The sequence below is a fragment of the Diplotaxodon limnothrissa genome, linkage group LG9, assembly GCF_057381915.1.
Source record: "Diplotaxodon limnothrissa isolate DT_005_m linkage group LG9, D_limnothrissa_male_GT1.1, whole genome shotgun sequence".
Taxonomy (NCBI): Eukaryota; Metazoa; Chordata; class Actinopteri; order Cichliformes; family Cichlidae; genus Diplotaxodon; species Diplotaxodon limnothrissa.
In genome coordinates, this window is record NC_140604.1 from 11,534,722 (window position 1) to 11,557,307 (window position 22,586).

A 22,586-nucleotide genomic window follows, 5' to 3' on the forward strand; every position below is an offset into this window, starting at 1 on the left:
GGGGAAACACAAAGTGTGAAAGGAGGCCAACGAGGGAGAGGAGAGCTCAAGGATTCAGCCAGGCTGTCCGGACCAGTTTTACACGGCACATTTTCCCAGTGAGCATTTGAGCGACGGTGGAGGCAAAGTTTGAAATGAACATATTGTGGGCATGGAACAACAAAAAAATAGTTTCTTTGTGTTTCATGATTTTTTTTTTCCATCGCTGGAGCCGTTGTGGAGAGGAGGGGTAAATTCTCACCTGAATGCACGGCGGCCGACTGCATTAGCGGATCTGTGCATCTTTGGGGGACGCTGGGACAGTCGCCCTCACGTCCCGTCACAAAATCGACCGTCGCTCTCGTGGCTTAGAAAGCGCCTTGTTTGCCAGTGACATTTGCTGCGCTTTTGTGTGAGCGTAGCTACGGGGCCTGACTCCCGCTCGGGTGTGTTTTCTCTTTCATGACCGGTATAATTAGTCCTGAGGGACAGGCACAGATATCCCAGCAGAACAACTGAACTGAAACCGAAACTGTGGCTCAGCATCAGAGCAGCACACACACTACTGGCTGGTTATCTTCATTTTGACTTCGCTTGAATAATTTTTTTCCTTTAAGATAAAAGGTGATTTCTTTTTTAAAGATTCAATTAGTAATAAATTCTTTGAACAGTTCGTGACTTTATTAAATACATGAAAGAGCTTCCTCCAAAGCAACAGTTGTGCCCGGTTACTTCAGTATATGTTAGCAGTAAAAATGATGCCTGACGTGTATCGATGAGGATCTAACAGCAAATGGCTTATAAGCTAGTAATGTGACGTATTCCTCACGTTTTAGCACTCGCCCTAGCTGGTGACCTTTCCGTCAGCTGAATGAAATTGTTATCATTATATCCAGTTTGATGGCTTTTCGGTGACAGCTTAATGCACATTTTGACAGTACTGACAGAGCTGAGCATTAGCTGAAAACGTGCTAAATCACTCTTTAACAACTTTTGTGTGCGTGTGTCCTTGCTTCAGGTTTCACCTACTTCTACAAGGGGAAGGAGTACTGGAAGTTTAGCAACCAGTTCCTCAGAGTGGAACCGGGCTACCCGCGCTCCATCCTCAAGGACTTCATGGGCTGCGAGCTGACGCCCATCGACCCCGGCCGCCCACCGGCCGACGACGGCAACTCGGACGTGGTGATCGAGCTGGACAACGAGGCCAACACGGTGAAGGCCATCGCCATAGTGATCCCCTGCGTGCTCGCGCTGTGCCTGCTGGTGCTGGTCTACACCGTGGTGCAGTTCAAGAGGAAGGGCACGCCTCGCCACATACTGTACTGCAAACGCTCCATGCAGGAATGGGTTTGAATTTTTTTGGAGGGGGGTGGGGTTAAGAGACGAGAGGGCAGAGCTAGGGTGGGAGTTAAGAGGATTGTGGAAAAACAGTACAACAGCCCCCCACTTTTCACAGAGAGGAGGACGGTGGACACTGGACAGCTTTATGGGAAAAACAACAAGCCACGCCTCCTCCTCTTCGGCGATCGAAACTTTCGTGCAGACCTGCAGAACCAGCCGAGAAGTCTGACGGTGATCCCGCGTTTAAAAAAAGGCGACTCCCAGGACTTTAAGCTGACTTTCTCCAGCCCCCAGCCTTTTTAACAAACGGGGCCCAGAGGGACAGTTTGTGGAGGGGGATCTTTGTCGGATGTGACCTTCGATCCCGGTCCAAAAATAATGAGAAAAAAAAAAAATCAACAAGAGGGTCAGCATCACTTTGTATCTCAGAAACTCGACTTCCTATCCCCGTCCTCTTTGTTTCTTTGCCCGACTGCTTTTCAGACGGAGGACTTTCAGGGGAACAAACTCTTCCCACAGGGCACTGCATTGTCAACTGTGTCATATCAGGTTGTTGATAAACAGCTTTCTATTTTCTGATCCGCGTGCCCCTCCCCTCCTCCAGCTTCAGACTGGGCTCAGAAAAATAAAAAATAAAAAAATAAGTCTCAGATAAACACAACTTTATTACGTAACCAATCATTCATCTGTTTTTTTGTTTGTTTTTTCTTTTTTTCTTCTTTTTTTTATTGGAATTCATGTGAGAAAAGAGGTCCTCACTGTTCCCTTTAAGACATCCCTGAAGAAGAGACCAAACAAAACCAAATAAAATCCATCTCTCTCCAAAGAGGATCACATTTTTCTTTCTTTCTTTCTTTAGTTCCTTCTTTCCCTTCTCTGGATCCTTGCAGCGATTACGAGTTGGGGGGAGCTCTGACTGTTGTGGCAGTCTGTTTGAGACACAGGGGCCAAATTATTCTGCAATATTTTAACTCGCCTTAATTATACATCATACTACTTGTGCTTGGTTTTGCTGTTCTTGGTGTTTTTCTTTTTTTTTTTTATTATTTTAATTTGTATACCGCTATTATTTCTTTTTGTTTCTTCTTCCTTTTTTTAAAGAAGCTGCTTAATTGCTTCTTGTGGTTGGTATTTTATGAATTTTATTACGTTACTCAGAATCCTCAGCACTGGCTTGCTGAGCCATTCTGGACAGATTAATACAGTAGGTCCAGCCTGTACTGAAAGTAATGTATTGTATACTAAAAAAAAAAGATGTTGGAAGGTTCTGGAGTAAAGCCACTATTTTTGTGTGTTAAGGTATTTGTTACTGTTAGTTTTGATATTTCCATAAGACAGGCTGACAGGAGTCTTGTTTCTGGATTTGTCCTTGGCCCATATTCCTCTGTTTTTGTTTGTTTGGGTTTTTTTATTTCTTTTTTGTGAATGGACTTAATTAAAAATAATGATAATAATAAAATCCTGTTGACTGCCTTGTTTGAGAGAGCTCACAGTTCCCAGAATGCTCTTGTCTGAAGACTGAAGTGAGACAGCAAGTCAAGATCAGTGCCTGTGTCAACGTGCATGCAAGCATTTACTGTACGACCCTATCGGTTCTGCTCAACATGGCTTTGACCCCCTTCCCTCCCATCGAGCCGAGGAGGAAGTTTTCTCTTAAAAATACTGTTTATGTTCACTTTTGTATCTTTTAAGTGTACCCCGGTCCCACCGCCTGCCTTCCTCCAGCTACAATTAAATCCGAGACAAACAAACTGTAAAAGATTTAAGTGGTACATTTGGGTGATTGGCCTGAACCAAACACGTAGTGTCATGGAGACATGACGGGTAGTCTTTGAATGTGTGTTTGTTTTCATGATCACATACTGTTTTTTTTTCTTTCTTTCCTGTTTTCTGGTCAAAACAACTTGGACATGTCACGATGACTTGTTTGTGTAAGACTTTGGGACAAGAGAAAAACATGTCCCGATTGAATGAATAAACTGATCAATATACATTGAAGAACCGCCTTCAAACTTTCTACTCGTTTTTTTAAACTCAGCAGGTAGACTGCATTTTGAAACCGTGTTAATTTTCATTCAGGCATCTAAATCCTTTTAGCTTTAGTGTTTTTTTTTTATAGGGTTAAATATCATAAGATTATTGCAGACTCAATCTAAAGTGTGAAAGCTTCTTATGTTTTCTTGGTGAGCAAACGTAAAATATACAGTTTCAAAGTTTAATTAAATGTTTTGAAGGTTCAAGTTACACAGCGCTGTGGACCTGTCAAACACCCGCCCACACTAGTGAATGAACTTCTTATTGTATCACACAAATAAGATGTGTGTATGGTTGGTTAAAAAGTTGGAAAGGAGATGCAGTTTGTAGGGAAACTTGGCTTTCCCAATTTGGCACTTGGTCTGGTAGCTGGTTCATCTTACATCTTAACACCAGTCGGGCATCTTCTCCCTGTGAAGAGAAACAAAACTCCATCGTACCCACACACACCTCAGACTCTATGCCCTGTCCTTTGTGTCCAGTAATTTTCCACTACAGCCTTGTGATGTATGGGTGTGGCGTTTTCCTTCAACACTCTATATTATCCTGCAAAACATAAATGTGTGATAAAAGATTTTTAAAAAGGTAAATTGCCATCTTTAATGAAAGTTTCAGTACATTTAATCATAGTTTTTGTCCTCATGCATTCGCTTTTATTTTTATTTTCACCCTGCTTGAAACATTAAGTAAAAGGTATAGTGAGCATCGATTCTTGACACATACTGTTAATGAGGACATTTTTATTTATTTATTCGATATCCATCACAACAGAACGTCCTCTGTTTAAACCAGATATTAACGGCTTTCTGTTGCAATGTGATGAGTTAGTTTTTCATTACATTCATAGATCATTCACTTTGCCTCTGTACACCACTACAGTGGATTGTAAATCAGTCAGGTGTAGAAACAAAAGTTTTGTGATAAATGTTTAGTTTGTCATATTCATACCCTTTCTCATATCTTCCCAACCTCAAACGTAACGGGACCCTTGGCTCCCAAGCAGTCCTGTTCCATCATCAAAATTATATATCAGTGCAAAATCCTAGCAGAAAAACCTAGGCTAACTCAACACTTGGGTTTATTCTTAAAAAGAACGATGCACTAGCAAACACAGCAGCACCAAAAGGCCTGAAAGGCCAGAGAAGACAACTAAAAGTGCATGATGACAGAATTATTTCCACGGTTAGGAAAAGCAACTTCACAACATCTTACCAACTCAGCAAAGCACTCAAAGAGGCAGGCTTCATTAATTTAAATACACAGAGTTTAAAACAAGCAGCAAAATGGTATTTGTGTTCAAGATTAATTTTAAAAAGTCTTCAGGTAAGAGAGCATGTTATAGCATGCATGGCTACCAGTGGAAACAGGTTACTAGTGTTTAACGATTAGACTGCTGATAGAAGTAGGAGGCTGGATATATGAAGTGAAGGGCTATACTCTGCTCAGATTCAGCTAAATGCTGCAAAACTGATCGGACAAGTCACAGTGCAGGTGAATGGTCCAAAGCATGCTACAAAAACAAATTCTTCAATGGCCAACAGAGCAGGCTTTTCTTCCACTTAATCGGTCAGTCTTACAATTCAGGATCACAAAAATGGTAAATGGACTTGTTCTTGTACAGTGCTTTTCTACTCTACATGACCACTCAAAGTGCTTTATGCAACATAAAGCACTTTGATATTTGGTATGCAGACTGGAGCAGCCAGGAATCAAACCACAAAACCTCCGACCTGCCCCAGGCTGGAGCCTATCCCAGCTGCCATAGAGCAAGAGGCAGGGTCAGCCCAGGACAGGTTGCCACTTTGTTGCAGAACATAAAGAACAGTCACAGTCCCAACTATGGGTAATCTACTAACCTAATGTCTTTGGACTGTGGAAGAAAGGCGGAGTAACCGAGGGGAACATGCAAACTCCACACCAAACGACTCAAACTCACGACCTTCGGTGCATATCGCCGAGCTGCTTTTCAGTTGCTAAATAGAAAACTATTAATTAAGTGCAGACCCACATGCAAGAAGCAACATAAGGTGGCAGAACATCTAAGGATGGAAACACAGGACTATGGGTCCTAGACCTTAGGCCATCATTGCCTGCAGAGGATTTTAATCCAAGTATTATGAATAATGCTTATATTTAAACTAATGTTAGTTTGTCTGATTATTTTTAAGCCTCTCAAAATGGTAAACAATGCATATAAAGGGTTGTAATTCCTAAACAGTCCAATTCAGTCTCTGCTTCAGAGTGTTACACCCTTGGACTTGTGTAACAAGCCACAGGGTGAAATTATCAGTTATGGTTTTACACTTCCTCTACACTTAAGTTTTTTATGGATTAAACAGGAAGATACAACTTATCTGCCGAGCTCTAAAAGTGCTTGGTTTTCTTAACGTTGGAGCACATAGTTGCCATCCCCAGTGTGTGTATCCTAAGCTAAACTAATCAGCTGTTGGTTAGAGCGGCATGATTGCGGACGCGAGGGCGATATCGAGCTCATCAAACTGACATGAAATATGACTGGGAGCGTTCACTGTGCCCTCCCACACGGTGCAGTCAGAGGGCTGACATACAGTAAATACAGGTATTGGCTCAGCCCACGGTGCACTCTACACTCCAGAGATTAAACTTAGCCATCGGCAGGAAAGATATACAAAAAGAAATAAAAAATAACACGCTCAGAGAAATGTGTGTGCGTGCTGATCTGGGCTCAGCAGGCCTCTGGTATTGTGCGCTGCTGTATTTTTATGTGGCATGATTAAAATCGGCTCTTTGGATGTGCAGTCCCAGAGGTGCAGCATTGGCATTTATTGCGGACTGAATGTGAAACAGGAGCCGCGTATGCCTCGATACTGTTTATTCTAGCTTCGCTGGGACACATTTGACATATAGTTACTGACAACAAAGTGGGTGAGGTCACGCCAGTTTACTGACTGTGGTCACGACTCCGAGTGTGGGTGTGTTTGATGAAATTACACTCTTAGGGAAAACCCTTCATCGGTTCTCGTCATAGGCCTGTGCAATGGTGAAATTGCCTCTGCTGTTAGACAAAGGCATTATATGCTCAGCTATGTTTAGATTGGTGCTGTTTTTCTTTTCCGGAGGCTTTTAGTCATTGTCTCTGTAAATACAGACTTAGAGTGTGTGTCCACGTCCCTGTTTGTGTTCTCCCTCAGATGGCCTGGGGTGTATTTAGTGTATGTACTTTCCTCTAGCAGCAATATAAGCTGTTCAGTCAGTCAGAAAGCTTCAAAGAAGTCTGTATGTGCAACACTACACACAGAGTGCTTCGTGTGCATTAAACATGTTGCATCTGTGCCTAGATCCCTCTCTGGTCTCCATGCTTGGTGTACAATGCAAGAGAGAGTGAATATGTGTTTGAGGGCATTTAGTCTCACAACTGGAGCCTGGACGAAACCCCGTGGGCTCACCAGGCTCCACTGCTCCTGCCAGGCTGAAACACGGGTGCTAAACTGACCTACGCTGGACCCAGCGTTTTTTCAACAGTTCCATTTTTGGCAGCACTGCTTCTCCTCCTGCTGTCGGATTATTATAATGGGAACTGAATTCATGCTTTAACCCAAGTGCTTGTAATTCACCTCTTGATGGTTCATTCTAGGTTAAGGACCATATTTCCTAGTATTAGTGCAGAACAGGCAGCAGCTGAACGGAGCTTCTTGAAGGTCAGTCAGGATCAAGCTGTTGCTTTTAACTGGATGAAAAAGGTTAAAACACATAACTGCACACATGCACACGCAGATCAATGGCTGTTTACTTGTACTGTCTTGCAGCAGAAAGGCCAGCGCATCATCTATATTGAGAGAAAGCAAAAAACAAACATTGTGTGACTCTCCCTGTTTTCTGTTACGTGCTCGTTGGGTCTTTATGGGAGTTTGATGACATTTCCTCTATTTGTGTCTGTGAGACTTGTCAGCACCACCACTTCCTCCTCGACTCTCAGCTCACTCATTGTCAAAACCCACCGTTTGTTGAACCTCCCCCAAAATAAATGTACCAAACAGGCTTGTCAAGCATTGCAGTTTTATGTGTGTGGAGCCACTCCAGATAATTTGACGCCCTTTATTGAAAACCTTTTCGAGACCAGAAACACAGAAACAGCGAACGTATAAACAGTGTTTATCAGGCCTAGTGGAAGCTGTCATCATTAGCATGCGTATATAATTAGCTCGGTTATGAGGAGTTACTACCAGAGACAGGCATTCATATTTAGGGTTATAGATTACATACAAAAACAAACAAACTTGACTTCTACTGCCACACATACACAAACACACGTAAAACGCTTGATCGTGGGTGGATGATTGGCCGTAAGGATGCTACCTGACACGATGTAGTGTTAATTCTGTTTTTTAAGCAAAAGATAAATACAGTGATGTGAAAGTATTTGCCTCTTCCTGAGTTTTGTGTATATTTGTCACACTTTTGAACAAATTTTAAGTAGACAATAACCAGAGTAAATGCAAAATGCAGATGAGAATTTTATTTATTATGGGTAAAAAAGTGATCCAAATCTCCCTTGCCCTTCAAACTCCAAACCAATAACTGCCGATAACCGGCAACGAGTCTTTCACATCACTGGGGACGAATTGTGACCCACTCTTCTTTGCAGCCTTCTTAGAGAGTTTTGAGGGTTTTGCTTTGGCATCACCTTAAATAAGACGATGAATGACCTGTTTAAGGTCATGCCAAAGCATCTCAGTTGGATTCCAGTGTGGAATTTGACTAGATCTTTCCAACGCCTCATTATTTTATTATTTTATTTTGTTGTTTGTTTGTTTAGTCATTCAGTGTTGGACTTGCTTGTGTGTGCAAGTGCACTTGAGCTTCAGGACACGAACTGATGGCCGAGCCTTCTTAGAGAGTCAACCAGGTCCCGAAGTAGCAAAGCAGCCCCGACTCCACACACTATCACCACTGTGTTTGACTGTTGCTGTGCTGTTCTTTCTGTGAACTGCTGTGTTAGTTTGAGATCAGCAGCAACGGGAATTTTCATCTCATCAGTCCACAGAGTATTTTCCCAAAAGTCTCGGGATCATCAAGATGTGTTTTGGCAAATGTGAGACGAGGCTTTGTGTTTGTTGTGGTCAGCAGGGGTTTTCTTCTTGCGACTCTCCCATGGATGCCATTTTTGCCCCGTCTCTTTCTTATTGTTGAATTCTGACCTTAACTGAGACACGTGAGGCCTGGAGGTCTTTAGATGATTCTGAGTTGTTTTGTAACCTCCTCTTGTGCTCTTGGAGTAATTTTAGCAGGTCGGCTACTGTTCCAGGTTTTCTCCATTAGTGGATAATGGCTCTCACTGTGGTTCATGAGTTACAAAGCCTTAGAACTGGCTTTTTTGGACCTTTTTCTCTACTGGTTCTTTGGACTGTGGCATGATCTGACTTTGTTATTTGGGTTACTGTTATTACCTTATCTAATCTAAGTCACTCTACATGGACAGCAACTAAAGGCACAAGTGCCATAAATCAGTTGCTCAGTAGGAATGAGAAGCCTGCTTTGGTCTACCAATGTGTAAAATCAGGCACTTGCTGTTTCAAATGTTATCACGAATATAAAGTGGTGATTCTGCTGCTGCAAGGACTGTAAGGTTGATACAGGAACAGGGAGCTTAACAGGCAAACACAGGAAGAAAGGTGATTTCTTAACAAACCATAAACTGTCCGTCGCTTCATCATCTTTGAGGAGGCCCTGTGATAGCAACCATTAAAAAAAACCCTGTAGGCTCTTTTATGAACTCCCCCCCCCCAGCGCCTGTCTCTCTGAACATCTTTCTTCCTCTTTCCTCTGTTCTTGCCCGTCTTTCAACGCAGTGCTCTGTCGATCAATAAATACATTTGTTCAGACGTTTACATGCATCCCTGTCTTGTTGGTGCCTGTGTTCATCCATGCGTAGTCCTCGCCCGCCACCATTCCTTGCAGTATTAAAGTCGCGCTCGCGCAGTCGTGACACTACAGGTTGACGCTGGGAAAATTTTAAAGATGATCAAGGAACTTTTTTTTTTTAAACTTTAATCTATCTGCATTTGACTATGAATCAGACATACCTGTGAGATCTATAATGCATCCTTTTTGGCAATTTCACCCCCTCCAGTGCTGCATATGGAGTTTGATCATATGCCTGCCTTTCATGCCATTCCTCCCACATCCATTTAGAGATCCTTCATCACTCCTTCAGAGTGATGAACGGAGCCATTTTCACTTTTCTCTTTGTAAAGAAATAGAATAGTTACTGTCAGCATGTGGAGTGTGACAGATGAAAACCATCTTCCAATCTCCCTCAGGTCTATTCAGGGGGCATAGAGCCTTTCTCCTCATACCACAGAATAGACCATCTTCATATTTCTGCAGCTATAAACCACCTCGGAAAGGACAGGAGAATTTCAAACACAGCACCATGTAGAATGAGATTGAATGAACCAATCAGCGGCACCTCTCGGCCGCAGCACGCTCAGCTCTGCATCTGCACAGAAGTGCCCATTTGGTGTCGGCTAGCTGTGCACGGACTGCTCAGACCAGACGGGCTCGTAATCTGTTTTCAATTTCTATCATTTCCATCATTGGTTCCAAATGGGATTTTTTTCCTCCATGGTGTACCTTCTCACTGAAATCTGCTTAGAATAACACCTACATGCATATGAAAACATACCCACGGCATAGTGTACATTCCAGACACTCAAATGAGACACATTAGGCCTTTGTTGAAAGTATTTCAGCACTGTTGTAACAGTATTAGATTTTTTTTTCTAATTGCTGACATTCTGTTTAGCCTTCCCACCATGTTATGACTGAAAGCTTTTGAGTTTGCGCTTCCCCGACTGTCTCCCGCATTGCTCTTATACGTGCCGTGTTCACATCAGTAGCTTCAATGGTATGGGGCTGATGGATCGAAACAAAAAGGAAAGTAGGTTTCTGCTTTGCGCTTCCTGTCCAGTCACTTGTGTGCTTTCCATGCTTTTACTTCCTGTCTTCTAGTACTTCTACATCTTTTTACACGTGCTTCATTGTCGTCACAAGTGTCTGTTTGACGTTTTAATGCTTCATGCGACTGTTGTGGATTTCTGTTTAGTCTTTCTACATGAGGAGACATTGTCAGTCGTTTTTATAGGGAGCGCTTGTTTGGTGTAAAGTTTTTCATGGTCATTAACATAATAAATGGAGTTCTTCGAAACACAATGAAATAAAACCCAAACAATTTGCATGGCAATAAAGACAAAAGAGGTTCCACACTGTCATATGATGGCAGGCCTAAATGAAGTGAAGAAAAAGTTCTATGCTGTGCTTTCACTTGCTTCCTGTTGGGTCCATTTGCGATCCCTCCTACTGGAGTTTGCATTTAGTTTAATGGTACTGCAAACACAAGATGGCACAACCTACAATTAGGTATTAATGGAGCAGCAGACATTATCTTACTATGCAGATTAAGGTCATATAGACTCAGTGCATAGAACTTAAAGGCCATCTGCTTATCAATTAAACCCTGATCCTGCTTTCAGCTATGAAACCTCTGCTACTTTGAGGTCTCCATTACTGTCTAACTTTGCAAGCAAAAACCTTCCACTAATATTGCTATGGCTAATTATAAAGACAGCAACTAAGATGCATTTCAGCATAAGAACAGGCCTACAGTGTTTCTCTTCTCCGTCACCTTTTCTAACCGCGCTGCAGTTAATGTTTTTGGGGCGTTGAGTGTCCACCAAGTAAGTTAGCAACAGTTGTCAATCAGGAAATACACATGGGAAGAAATGGCTGGTTGCTTGTGGATATTCCAAGATTACCTAGGTAAACCTCTTGCGTATTTATTGCTAAGTTATATGTCAACCCTCTGTTCTCACTGGTAGCTGCTAACGTCACTCCCCTGTATTTGAAATGAACTTTTATCGCTTTATCATCACTTGTTGTCAGCAACAGTTGTTTCAGCCATAGTTGCTGAAAGTTCCTGAATGTCCTTGACTTTGTGGGGTGTGTAGTCATCACTGCTGTGAATTGCTTCGAGTGTGCGTGTGGCTTTAGCCTGCGAGGCCCAGCTGGGAGCAACTCGAAGAAGCGTCATGGAGCTGTTCTCTTGTAGACTCACCACCTGCAGGAGGCGCTATAGTCGGCGTTCATGGGCATAATTCTCAGGTCTCACTTTGAATTTATAATGTTTTTTTTAATTTTTCCTGATGTCCCCAGTGTTTCTCTATCTTGTCTATTTATGTGTGCCATCATATGACAGAGTATTAGGGCCACATTAAGAAAAAAATATGTAATCTACCATTATGAGAAATTAGTCAAAATTGTATTTTGAGAAAAACTCGAAACGTGGAGATTAACGTTGTTGTTTCAAGACAAACAAGACTTTGCTATACCCTCTGAGTTTATACCCTCTTTTCAGGGTCGTCGGAGCCTATCCCAGCTGTGGGCAAGAGGCAGGGTACACCGTGGACAGGTTGCCAGTCTGTCACAGGGCTAACACACAGAGACAGACAACTATTCACACTTTAGAGTGAATGGGCACTTTAGAGTTTCCAGTTAAACTAACAGCATGTCTTTGGGAGGAATACATGCAAACACGGGGAGAACATGCAAACTCCACACAGAAAGAGCCCAGCCTGATGATGACATTGAACGCAAGACCTTCTTGCTGTGAGGCAACCACTGTGCCACAGTTTGTGAACTTGTACTTCAGAACTGGTTTTAGTTACAAGGAAGGAAATGATTTGTTTGAGCACATAAACACAGTGTGGTGTTAAGTGTGAGGACGTAGTAAAGAAGGTGTAGACAGCTGCATCTGGTCAGACGGAAGAACACACAATCTTGGAAGATTGAAATGGCTTGTAATGAACAGATTTAAGGTTATCAATGGTTATATTGTGCAAGAAAGAGGATGTATATTGTATCACAAGTCGGCTGATGAATTTGTTTCAGTTTTTCATCTAAGTCATTGTGTAGAGGCTACAGCAGCCGCGGCAGTCTGTCTTGAGACAACAACGGTATTCTCCACATTTCAGCTTTTCTCTCAAAAATAGTATTTCGACTTTTTGTACCCTTGTCTTTCTGCTTTGCGCTTCCTGTCCAGTCACTTGTGTGCTTTCCATGCTTTTACTTCCTGTCTTCTAGTACTTCTACATCTTTTTACACGTGCTTCATTGTCGTCACAAGTGTCTGTTTGACGTTTTAATGCTTCATGCGACTGTTGTGGATTTCTGTTTAGTCTTTCTACATGAGGAGACATTGTCAGTCGTTTTTATAGGGAGCGCTTGTTTGGTGTAAAGTTTTTCATGGTCATTAACATAATAAATGGAGTTCTTCGAAACACAATGAAATAAAACCCAAACAATTTGCATGGCAATAAAGACAAAAGAGGTTCCACACTGCTGATGAAGGGACACAGCACTCTTCAGTAGTTGATGGAGAGAGCTCACCTAACTCATATATACTGTGGTGTGAGCCTCTGTGGGCCACTTTTTTCTCTTCTCCTTCACAGGTCATAAGTTCGGACATTGTTGCAGTCATCCTGTTGAAACTGCCCCCACCAGCTTCCATGTTTTCAGTTGCATTCTGCACTGCAGCAGCTGGCCGTGGCTGAAGCTCACAGGGAAGGCCATTCCACATATGACCCTGTCAAACTCAGCATTAAGGTCAACTCTTACTTACTGTTGATGTTGGATGAAAAATTCCAAAATGTCAGCTTTGCAGGGGCTCAGGAAAACTAAACGTAGCACTCGCACTATATGTTGACCTTATCTTAACCGCAGTGCATTTTGTGTTTTTAGAGCCACTCCACAAACTCGAGTGTCTGCCAAGTGAGTTAGCTACAGTGGTCAGTTCATTCAGGAAATACAAATAGGATCACCCAAGTTCATTATTTCCAATTGTGCATTTTGCTGCTGTAATCAGGAATTGCTTTAATACCGTACGAGAATGGAAAGCTCAACGGGCAGCAACATTTGCCACGGGGAGGGGGTTGGGGATTTTAATTCTGTTCATGTTAATCTTTTCTGAGGCAAAAATTCCAGACTAATGAAATATTGTTACAAGACAGGTATGCAGGGTAACATTTGAGTCAGCACATTGTCAGTGGTGGAAGGTCACGACTCTGTAAGCTGTGGTGATGCTTTCAGCGACTGCTGCAGATATCATCTCTGTGCGGCGGGCCGCAGTCCCAGAGGACATGTCGTCCGTGGCTTTTACCCTCCACTGTCCTCTGCGTCTCTGCGGGGCTCTCATTAGAGAAGCAAACACATTATCCACACTGGCTTCCATATAGACAGGAGGAAGGAGGAGATGGAGAGCAGGAAGTAATGATCCACAGTGTCCAGGTAAAATTAGCTCCATTAATCACACCATTGATTTGGTCAGCTGCAGTAAGCAATGACCCTTCCTTTTTCTCCTTCACAAGGAGCACTTATGAACTTCTAAGAGACTGGCGTGGGTCTCTGGTTAACTATAAATGATATGTTTTGATCGTGAAGAAATAGTTTTTATTGAATTGTCTGATGTTTATCTGGAGGTTGTTTTCTTCTGCTGTTTACGTTTCTTTAGTCTGAGGGAACAGTCGATACCTGTCTACGTGTAGATTAAGAAGAATTGGGCTTAAAAACTTTTTCCATCCCCTGCTCATTCAGAGAAGAGAGACTCATAACTTACTTGAAAACTTTTAAATCTTACTCTTCTATTGCCACCTTAGTCCTTCCTCCTACCAATAGATTACCTGTTGTCTTCTAACCCAGACATGCGCTGTGAGATTTAAGAGGGAGATAAAAAAAATATTCACTTTGATTGATGCTCACCTTACCGAAGTGTGTCACACATAAACCGAATGTCTTTCCTTCAGTCACTCTGATGCTTTCTCCACAGAGGTTTCACTGTGTCTACTTGTGTTCGTGACAGTTTTCATAGTTCACAATGTGACCCAAAACCTAGAGGCTTTGTTTTGGCAGTCATGGCCCCCACAAACATGAAGCCATCATTGTTTCAATGATACTTCATCTACAAGATAGAAGCTGTATCTGAATACATTATCTGCATTTAAAAACACATTTAAATGCATGCATTGTGCGTAATAGTTGTGATCATCCGCACCACATTTGGAAGTGGTCAGGCTTGGAAATCACAACCAGTGTAACTCTTCTTATTCCTTCACTTACTGCTGCTAGCAGAAAAGTGAGATTTAGTCATGTCAAAGGTGTGCGCTGTTTTTGACGTCACGCGCCACGTTATTGCTTACATGAGATTAATTTCAACAAAATACTGTTGCTGTTGTACATATACAGTTACAGTTAAAACAGTTACCGGCCCTCCATTAAGAAAGACAGAGGTGTCAGAGTGAACTTAGGACGTGGCTTCTACATTCAACACAGATGCTCTCACAAACAAATCCCGACGCCAACATCGTCGTCGGTTTTGAATATATATATTTTTTCATTTATGTATGCTGTATGCATTTTGTTCATTCCTAAATTGTGAGTCTACACCAGCCAAAATACTGTTTTTAGTAATTAACATTTGAAATGATGAAGCCACTTGAACAATAACACAAAATTAGCTGCCTTCCCATAAAAACACAAAAACTTTTCAGAAGTACTTAAGGATTTGTCCGGGCCCAAAACCCTGTTTACTTTTTCCCTCGCAGGCTTCTAGACTCCTGATTGGCCAACATTTCTATACGGTTAGGATTTGGCATGTTCTTGACAGCGTTTGACTTCGATTTTTTAAAAACTGCACATGTGGACAATGTAAAAAAACAACGAAAACGTAAAATCTTCTTGTGTACGTGTGGACATCGTCTAAGTCACAACAATAGTCACCTCAAGGTGCTTTGTATTGTAATGTAAAGAGCCTATAACAATACAGAGAAAACTCTGGGGGCAATCAGGAGCCCCCTGTGAGCAAAAAATTAGTGACAGTGGGAAGGAGAAAAATCCCTGTTAACAGGAAGAAACCGCCAGTAGAACCAGGCTCAAGTAGGGGCAGCAATCAGAGGTTGTCACTTTGCAAGCCGTCGTGCTGCCATCTTTATTTTTTTTAGAGAGAAGAATCTTTCCGCTGGCAGGACTTCCGAACAAATCAAATCTATTCTATATGTTTTCCTAATTGTTCTGTCAGGAACATTTAACATCCTAACTGAGTTCTAAAGTTAGCTCTTAGGTTTTTTGCAGTTTCTCCGAGCATCTGCGTTGCATAGTCTGCCTGTGTGGTGAATGTCTTGCGATTTTCACTCCAAGGAAAATTGCAGCATAGTGTTAACATGCACCTGAATTCACACCAGAAAACTGCCACAACTTCTGTGTTTATGGAGGTGCTCACACTTGCTGATGATCAAGTTATGAAGTGCACTTCATTAGCAGCACCTGGCTCTTACTTACCCTCTGTGCCTACAGTAAGTGGAAACTTTCTTTTTCACATGACTTTGTATGGTATTAAAATGCATCACAAAGCCCAAGCAAAGCAAATTCAGTGAAGAGCCTGTGTTGTATTATTATGGACATGGATGATATGGAGCATTTTTGTACTTCATATCTGTTTCACTTGAGCATTTTTAGAGCAGTAATATCATTTTATGTCTTATCCATAAAGTCTGGGGTTATTTCTATTGCTCTACAACGGTAGAAATGTTAGTGTGATTATTAAGGTGTTATGAACGGCTGTGTGCAGGCAGGAATAGGACCCAAGGTGCAGACAATCGGAGGCAAAACTTGAACTCAAAACAGCTTTAATGCTAAACTCAAATGTAACATAACTGGATATATCAAAATAAACTTACACCGGAAGACTGACAGAACGCACAGCAAGATAAGGGTAGATCATGACACAGACACAGAAACACAGGGCTTAAATACACAGAGGGAGCAATCAGGGAATAGGTAACAGGAGGGAAACACAGCTGGGGCAAATCAGGCCTAACGAGACAAGGGGAAGCAAAACCAGATACATTAATAGAATAGAATAGAATAGAATAGAATAGAATACTTTTATTTGTCAATTTCTTCAAATGTACTTGCCATACAAAGGAATTGAAATTACGTTTCACACTGTCCCATGCGTAGACATTGACAACAATAAGGTGCAGATGCACAACAAAAACAGCCCTAACAATAAGGTAATAAATAGTAATATAGTAATATAAATAGTGCTAAAAGAAATACTAAAAATATATATATAGCAGCAGGTGTGTGCAATTGCAATGCAAGTCAGGAATGTTTTCAGTTCTTGGTTCAGAGAGTGTTTCCTTGTTGGAGAGTGTGCGTGGGGGGGGGAGAGAGTAGAGTCCAATCTGTCTTCCTACACTTCTGCCAATCTGGTGATTCTGCTGGCTGGGAGCCGGGAGGGAAGAGAGTTCAGCAGTCTCACAGCCTGGTGGATGAAGCTGTTGGTGAGCCTGGTAGTGCGGGAGCGGAGACAGTGCGCGGGGTGGGTTGCATCGTTGACAATTGTGATGGCTTTGCGGGTGAGGCGAGTGGTGTAAATGTCTTGCAGGGAGGGGAGTGGTACACCAACTATCCTCTCAGCTGTTCTCACAATGCGTTGTAGAGCTTTTCTGTTATAGTCAGTGCAGCTACCGCCCCACACAGTGATGCAGCTGGAGAGGATACTTTCAATAGTTCCTCTGTAGAATGTAGTCAGGATGGGTGGTGGAGCACTTGCCCGCTTGAGTTTGCGCAGGAAGTAGAGGCGCTGTTGTGCTTTCTTGGCCAGTGATGCTGTGTTGGTGGTCTAAGAGAGGTCCTCACTGATGTGCACCCCCAGGAACTTGGTGCTGCTCACTCTCTCCACCGCAGCGCCGTCGATGGTCAATGGGGGGTGACAGGTGTGGCCTCTCTGGAAGTTGACAATAATCTCCTTGGTCTTACTGACATTTAGCAGGAGCTTGTTGTCTCTGCACCATGTGGTCAGGAGCTCAACCTCTTTCCTGTAACATCAGACATGGACCTTCAAAGTAAAACAGGAAACATAATGCAGACTGAACTAAAGACACAGACTCATATGCAGGCACTGCAACAGAGGGAACAAAGACATGGGACCAGGGCAGACAGACACTGACTGGACACGGGGATATAGCAACTAAGGATTACACAGAGACATAAACCATAAGACATAAATCTAACGAAGAAACCAAAGAATAGAAATGATAAATAATACAATAAACTCAAAACCCTGGATCAACCACCCAGGCATCCTAATATAAGGCGGTTAATACATTAAAACAAAATCTTAATAGAACCCAACAGTTGTTCTCAGTCGTCTCCACTCATATGACAATGAATAAATTGCTGATATTTAAAGAGAAGCTTTCATAAATCTGTTTTCTTTGGCATGAAACAAATGCTCAGAGTTATTTTAATATTTATTGGAAACAAAACTCACTGATCCTGTGCATCAAATGCACTTTATAAATAAAGTATCCTGGTACTCTTACATGTAATGCAGTTCAAAAATCTCTTTGTAACTCTGCCATTTGCACTTTGCATTTGAACCCCTCGAAACCTGCCTTTTTGATAAATATCTTTCAGCAGCCATACCCCAGTCTGATACAAAGCTTTTAGCTTTTAGGGCCCAAACCTTGATGATATCAGCAGGGCTATTTTATTTCTTCGATGATGGAGTGCTCCCTTACAGAGCTGTAGTTGACATTATGTAACTGTTTTCATGGAGCAATTAGCACTGGTCATACTGAGCTCCGTGTTTAAAATAACCGCAGCAGCCTTTCATAAAAGTTGCCACGGTGGCTTTGAGTGCTACGAGTCCGCATTTTGACCCTTACGCGAGTGGATACAAGAGCGTGAGAACATCCCGAGAGCAAAAATGTCTGTTTATTTTTTCCTGCGCTGATTTCACAGCTTCCTTTGACAGTGATAAAGTTTTATCAGCAGGAGACATGGGATGCAATCTTTTCATGTTCAATGCTCCCATTTTTGAGGGCCTCAGCAACAAATCTGCTAAATCAACACACACCCCAGACATCCACCCCACCCCCGTCTCTGGCAATTATTTTCTGTGAGGGGAACCTCAGGCTCAGGAAGTTTTACGTATTTCAAGCAGCCCGCAGAGGCTGGCTGCACGGCTACTCGCTGGCAATTCATATTATTTGCTTTCTCCTGCTTTGTCTCAAACCTCCATGTGACGACGATATGACCGCTCTGGACTTTTTGGTACCAGCGGGATTATGGACCCTGGTTTGTTTCCAGAGATCGGTAGATCAGCATTTTTATTTTTTATTTTTTTGCTCAAATCTCAGGCAGTTGGGATAAGATCTGCAAAATTTTGCAAGCCTAAATCAACCACATCTATATCTTAATATCTAGCAAAAACGTTTTAGTCTTGTTAGGAAGCAGGCTTCGACTACACAGAGTCTCTGAGGAATATGTAAAGGAAAGGAAGTGAAGGTTAAAATAAGATGACAGCAGGGTGCATGAGATAAATGACTGTGGGAAAGAGAGGAGCTCCACGAAGCAGTCAACCTGATGTAAATGGCTCTTCACAAAGGAAATGCGGGGCTTTGCCCTTGTAACACAAAGTGCATGTTATGTATGCTGTACTGTGTGATCACACAGGAGCTGACAAGGAGCACTGAAGAGTACTGCCGCATGGTGCTCTACTTACAGGAGGCATGTATGGTCAGTGGCCTGAATAGTGTGAAATGTGTGTGTGTGCACTGTGTACACCAATCTGTGTTATGCCTGAGCACGGGTGTGAGTTCAGCATGAGTCATGGGCATACTGATGTGTTGGTTTCACACTCTAGAGCATCCAGTTACTGGGTCATACAATGCAGCCTTCACCTTTAGGGTGCATACAGTATATGCATGCTAGATCCAGCCCAAATTGGCAACTCACATTCAAACCCCAAGGTGCAATGGTAAATATTTGTAAAGGTTTGCACAAATTTACATTCTGACACCTGCGACCCTGAGCAAATAAGAAAACTGGTGGATACTCAGATACATGCACAAAGTGCTTTCTTTCTACATTTTCCTGGCTTATTTTTCTGAAAATAGGAAAAGTAGGTTCAGCTATAATATTTTATTTCTGAACCAAATTCCTGAAAAGTCAAATCTAAGAAATAATTAGAGCAAATTATAGACAGAGGAGCCTTTCCCTAATTGGATGTAGGGGCGGTTTTGCTGATGGTTTTAACTAGGATTGAGTCGCTAAGGAAAATGTAAAGGATGCTAATCTCCTTTAGAGAAAAATATTGTGACTGTGTGAGCCGTGCTGGGCACAATTTGTGATAATTTGCCCGATTAATGAAATCTTATATATGATTTATAATATAAATAAACACTTTTTCCTGTTTCTTGTAATGAATGCCTGATAAATAAATAGGACTTTTAGCTAACAGTGCTAAAAACTTTTTCCTGTTCTGTTAAAGAATATCTGTGAAGCTGGTTATCCATGAGCAGTGTTGAGGTGGTTACTCAAATAAAGAATCTTATAGCACGTTACTCATTACTTTTCTTTAAAGTAATGCAGTGTGTTACTTAACTACTTGCCAGAGAAAGTAATTTGTTACACGTCCTGTTACATTACTTTCTCGTTACTCCATAAAGATGACCTGGAGTGCACTGTCACATAATTATCAGGCTACAGAGTCAGCAAACGCTCAGGTTTGTCATCACTCTGGGTTCTTGGGTAGCTTTGTGTTAGCATGCTATCTGTGCAGACACATGCGTATATATATATAATACATTTGATTCTGTCCTGAATGCAGTTTTACCTTTACCACAGCGCTCTTGAGCAATAACAATTAGTGTCCATATCTCCACTCCTGCTCCACAATTTTCCTCCATGTCCACAGAAACGCGTTACATTACTGCGTCACTGAAAACTATAATGTGTTGCACCCAGCACTATGCACAAAGAAGCTCTTTCATTTGTTGCATAAGTCACTTAAAGTAAACTTTATATATATATATGAAATGTACATTTGTCACTCACCTCTTTTCACTCTCTGCATGTTTATACACCACTTTGCATTTAACCATTAGTGATTATTAATCTCTGGCTCTTTTCAGCAGTGTCTGCTACTTGAAGTTTCTTCCTGTTAAAAGGGAGTTTTTCTGCCCCACTGTCGCTAAGTGCTTACTCACAGGAGAGCTGATTATTAGGAATTTCTCTGTTACTGCAAGGACTTTACCGAACGATTTAAAGCACCTTGAAGTGACTGTTGTTGTTATTTTCTACCTATATTAAATAAACTGAATTGAATGAAATAGTAGCAGTAGCAAGTAGCTCACATTTCTCTGTGAAGATGATAAACAGATGCCGAATGGTGTGATTTTAACATAACACAGGCAAGTGTGCGCATAGAACAAACTGTTTTTTGGCACAACGTGAGCAGCATTCAGAATAGTTTTTTTTATAACGCTATGATGAAACAAACTTACTGGAGTGGTGTCTGATGTAAATCATATGCTATAACCTCGCTAATCACTACATTTCAAATCAGGGAGATTGGGGTCAGCAGTGTTAGGAGCCGCCTCCGCCACCATCACCAAAGCACCGAATGAGGGGACATTGTTTGAAAGAAAGATGTTTAGTCCGTACAGTTACAGGGGATTGCCAAATCAATGCAAATTTGCATATAAGCTCTGAAAAGTTTCTGCAGCGGTTAAGCTCATTTTCTTTTGTTTGTTTTGTCTCATTATAGCAGTGTGGCTGGTTGGCCTGAATTTGTTTTGCTCTGCACAGAGAACACGTGCCAGTTAAAGGATGAGAAAGGGTTTGCTTCTACATACATATTCTTTTCTGGTAATTGGGAAGTCAATACGATATTGCTTTTGCCCCATTCAAGGTGATGAGGTTGTTGCAACCACATTTTCTCCTCATACTTTATATTCTGTGAAGCATAAGAAAATATTTCAATTCACTGCCTGCTCTATAATTCTTTATCTAATAGAAATTGCTTAGCTACAGTCTTTTAATTGAAGGTGCTGTCACACTCATTGGCAATCTAATTTAGCTTTTTGTTTGTTTTCATAAACCCTCTTGTAGATGATAGTTTGACAGAAACTGCACAACAGTTTTGTTGTAGTTTCAGATCAAATATAAATATAAGAAAGGAAAATAAATAATATCTCTAAGATATCAAGTTTAAAGGGTTTTAAACCGTTTTCTGCCAGAACACCACAGCTGTAGCACCAGATATTAGGACCCACTAAAAATGTTATCATCTGACATTTAGATATAAGACTTCTCACATTACTGTATTCAACTAATGTTGTCTTTTATTTTTGTGGTTTTTTAATAACATAAAGCAACTTTCTTCTTTTTCTCACCCTAAGCTTGTGCAGTCATGTAGGTCTCTTCAGAGCCGCTATCACACTAAATGCTTTCAGGTATTTTCATCCTTAGCCATTCACACTCCAGGCTATAAAATATACGTCTTATCCAAAAGCTACTTGAGGTAAGGTGTTCTAGTTAAGGAGATAAAACTGTCTTTGGGTTGTAGAAACACTTTTCCATAGAGACTCTAAACCACTAAGGAAAGGTGTATTCTTCAACTAGTTATTAGTGGTTGTGGGAGGTTGCTCACTGATGCAAGGTGAAATAAATAACAAAGTAGGGTGCAACATCAAAAACTTTCTTGTGATGCACTGGTTGTAAGCAGATTTCTGTGGTTGCTCTGGCTTGCATGGACAATTTCTACTCTTGGAGATGTGTGAGATTTAGAAGTGTAGAATAAAAGATGGAAACAGAAAACATTCATGGTCAAAATTAAAGTTGTGCCTTACTTTTTCCTAACAACTGGCAGGTGCTGATGGGTTACTGACTGTTCTCTTGGCCTGAATGAAGGGGCTTTAGTAGTTGATTAGCTAGCGACAGCCAGCAGGCACTTCCAACAACAATTGTGATCTGTGGTTGCCAGATTGTAACTAAACAGTGTCTAAGTCTCTGTGAATAAGGCATAAGAAGACTGGTCAGCATGAAACATACCAACCATCACAACCCTCACATGACTGTAGTAGAACCTTTATAAAGACCTGGAGGTTAATCAATTTAGAAAGAGAATGTTGTTTGTAAACTGTAGAAATCAACCAATGTTGGCTTTTATTCACTGACACGTGCAGAAATAATTACAACCTCTTTACATGAAGGAAATCACTCTTCAAGGTAGCGTGTGTAAAATCTCACCACTAGATGTCAGTAGATTGTGGTCAGAGGAATTCTGATTTCTTACCCCTCCCAATTCAAGTGCATAATCCTATCTACGGTGGCAGCTGTAAGACAAACAAC

The 22,586-nt window shown here is 41.6% G+C and overlaps 1 protein-coding gene across 2 annotated transcripts in view; it reads left to right on the forward strand.

Annotated features, from left to right (window-relative positions):
- mmp16a (matrix metallopeptidase 16a (membrane-inserted)) overlaps window positions 1–2,378 on the forward strand; it is a 75,129-nt gene extending 72,751 nt beyond the window's left edge. For both annotated transcript variants that reach the window (XM_085362714.1, XM_085362715.1), the window contains one exon: window positions 998–2,378. In XM_085362714.1, coding sequence (XP_085218840.1) covers window positions 998–1,332 — 335 coding nt within the window. In that variant the 3' untranslated portion in view covers window positions 1,333–2,378. The remainder of the gene's footprint in view (window positions 1–997) is intronic.
- Window positions 2,379–22,586: the final 20,208 nt, after the last annotated feature.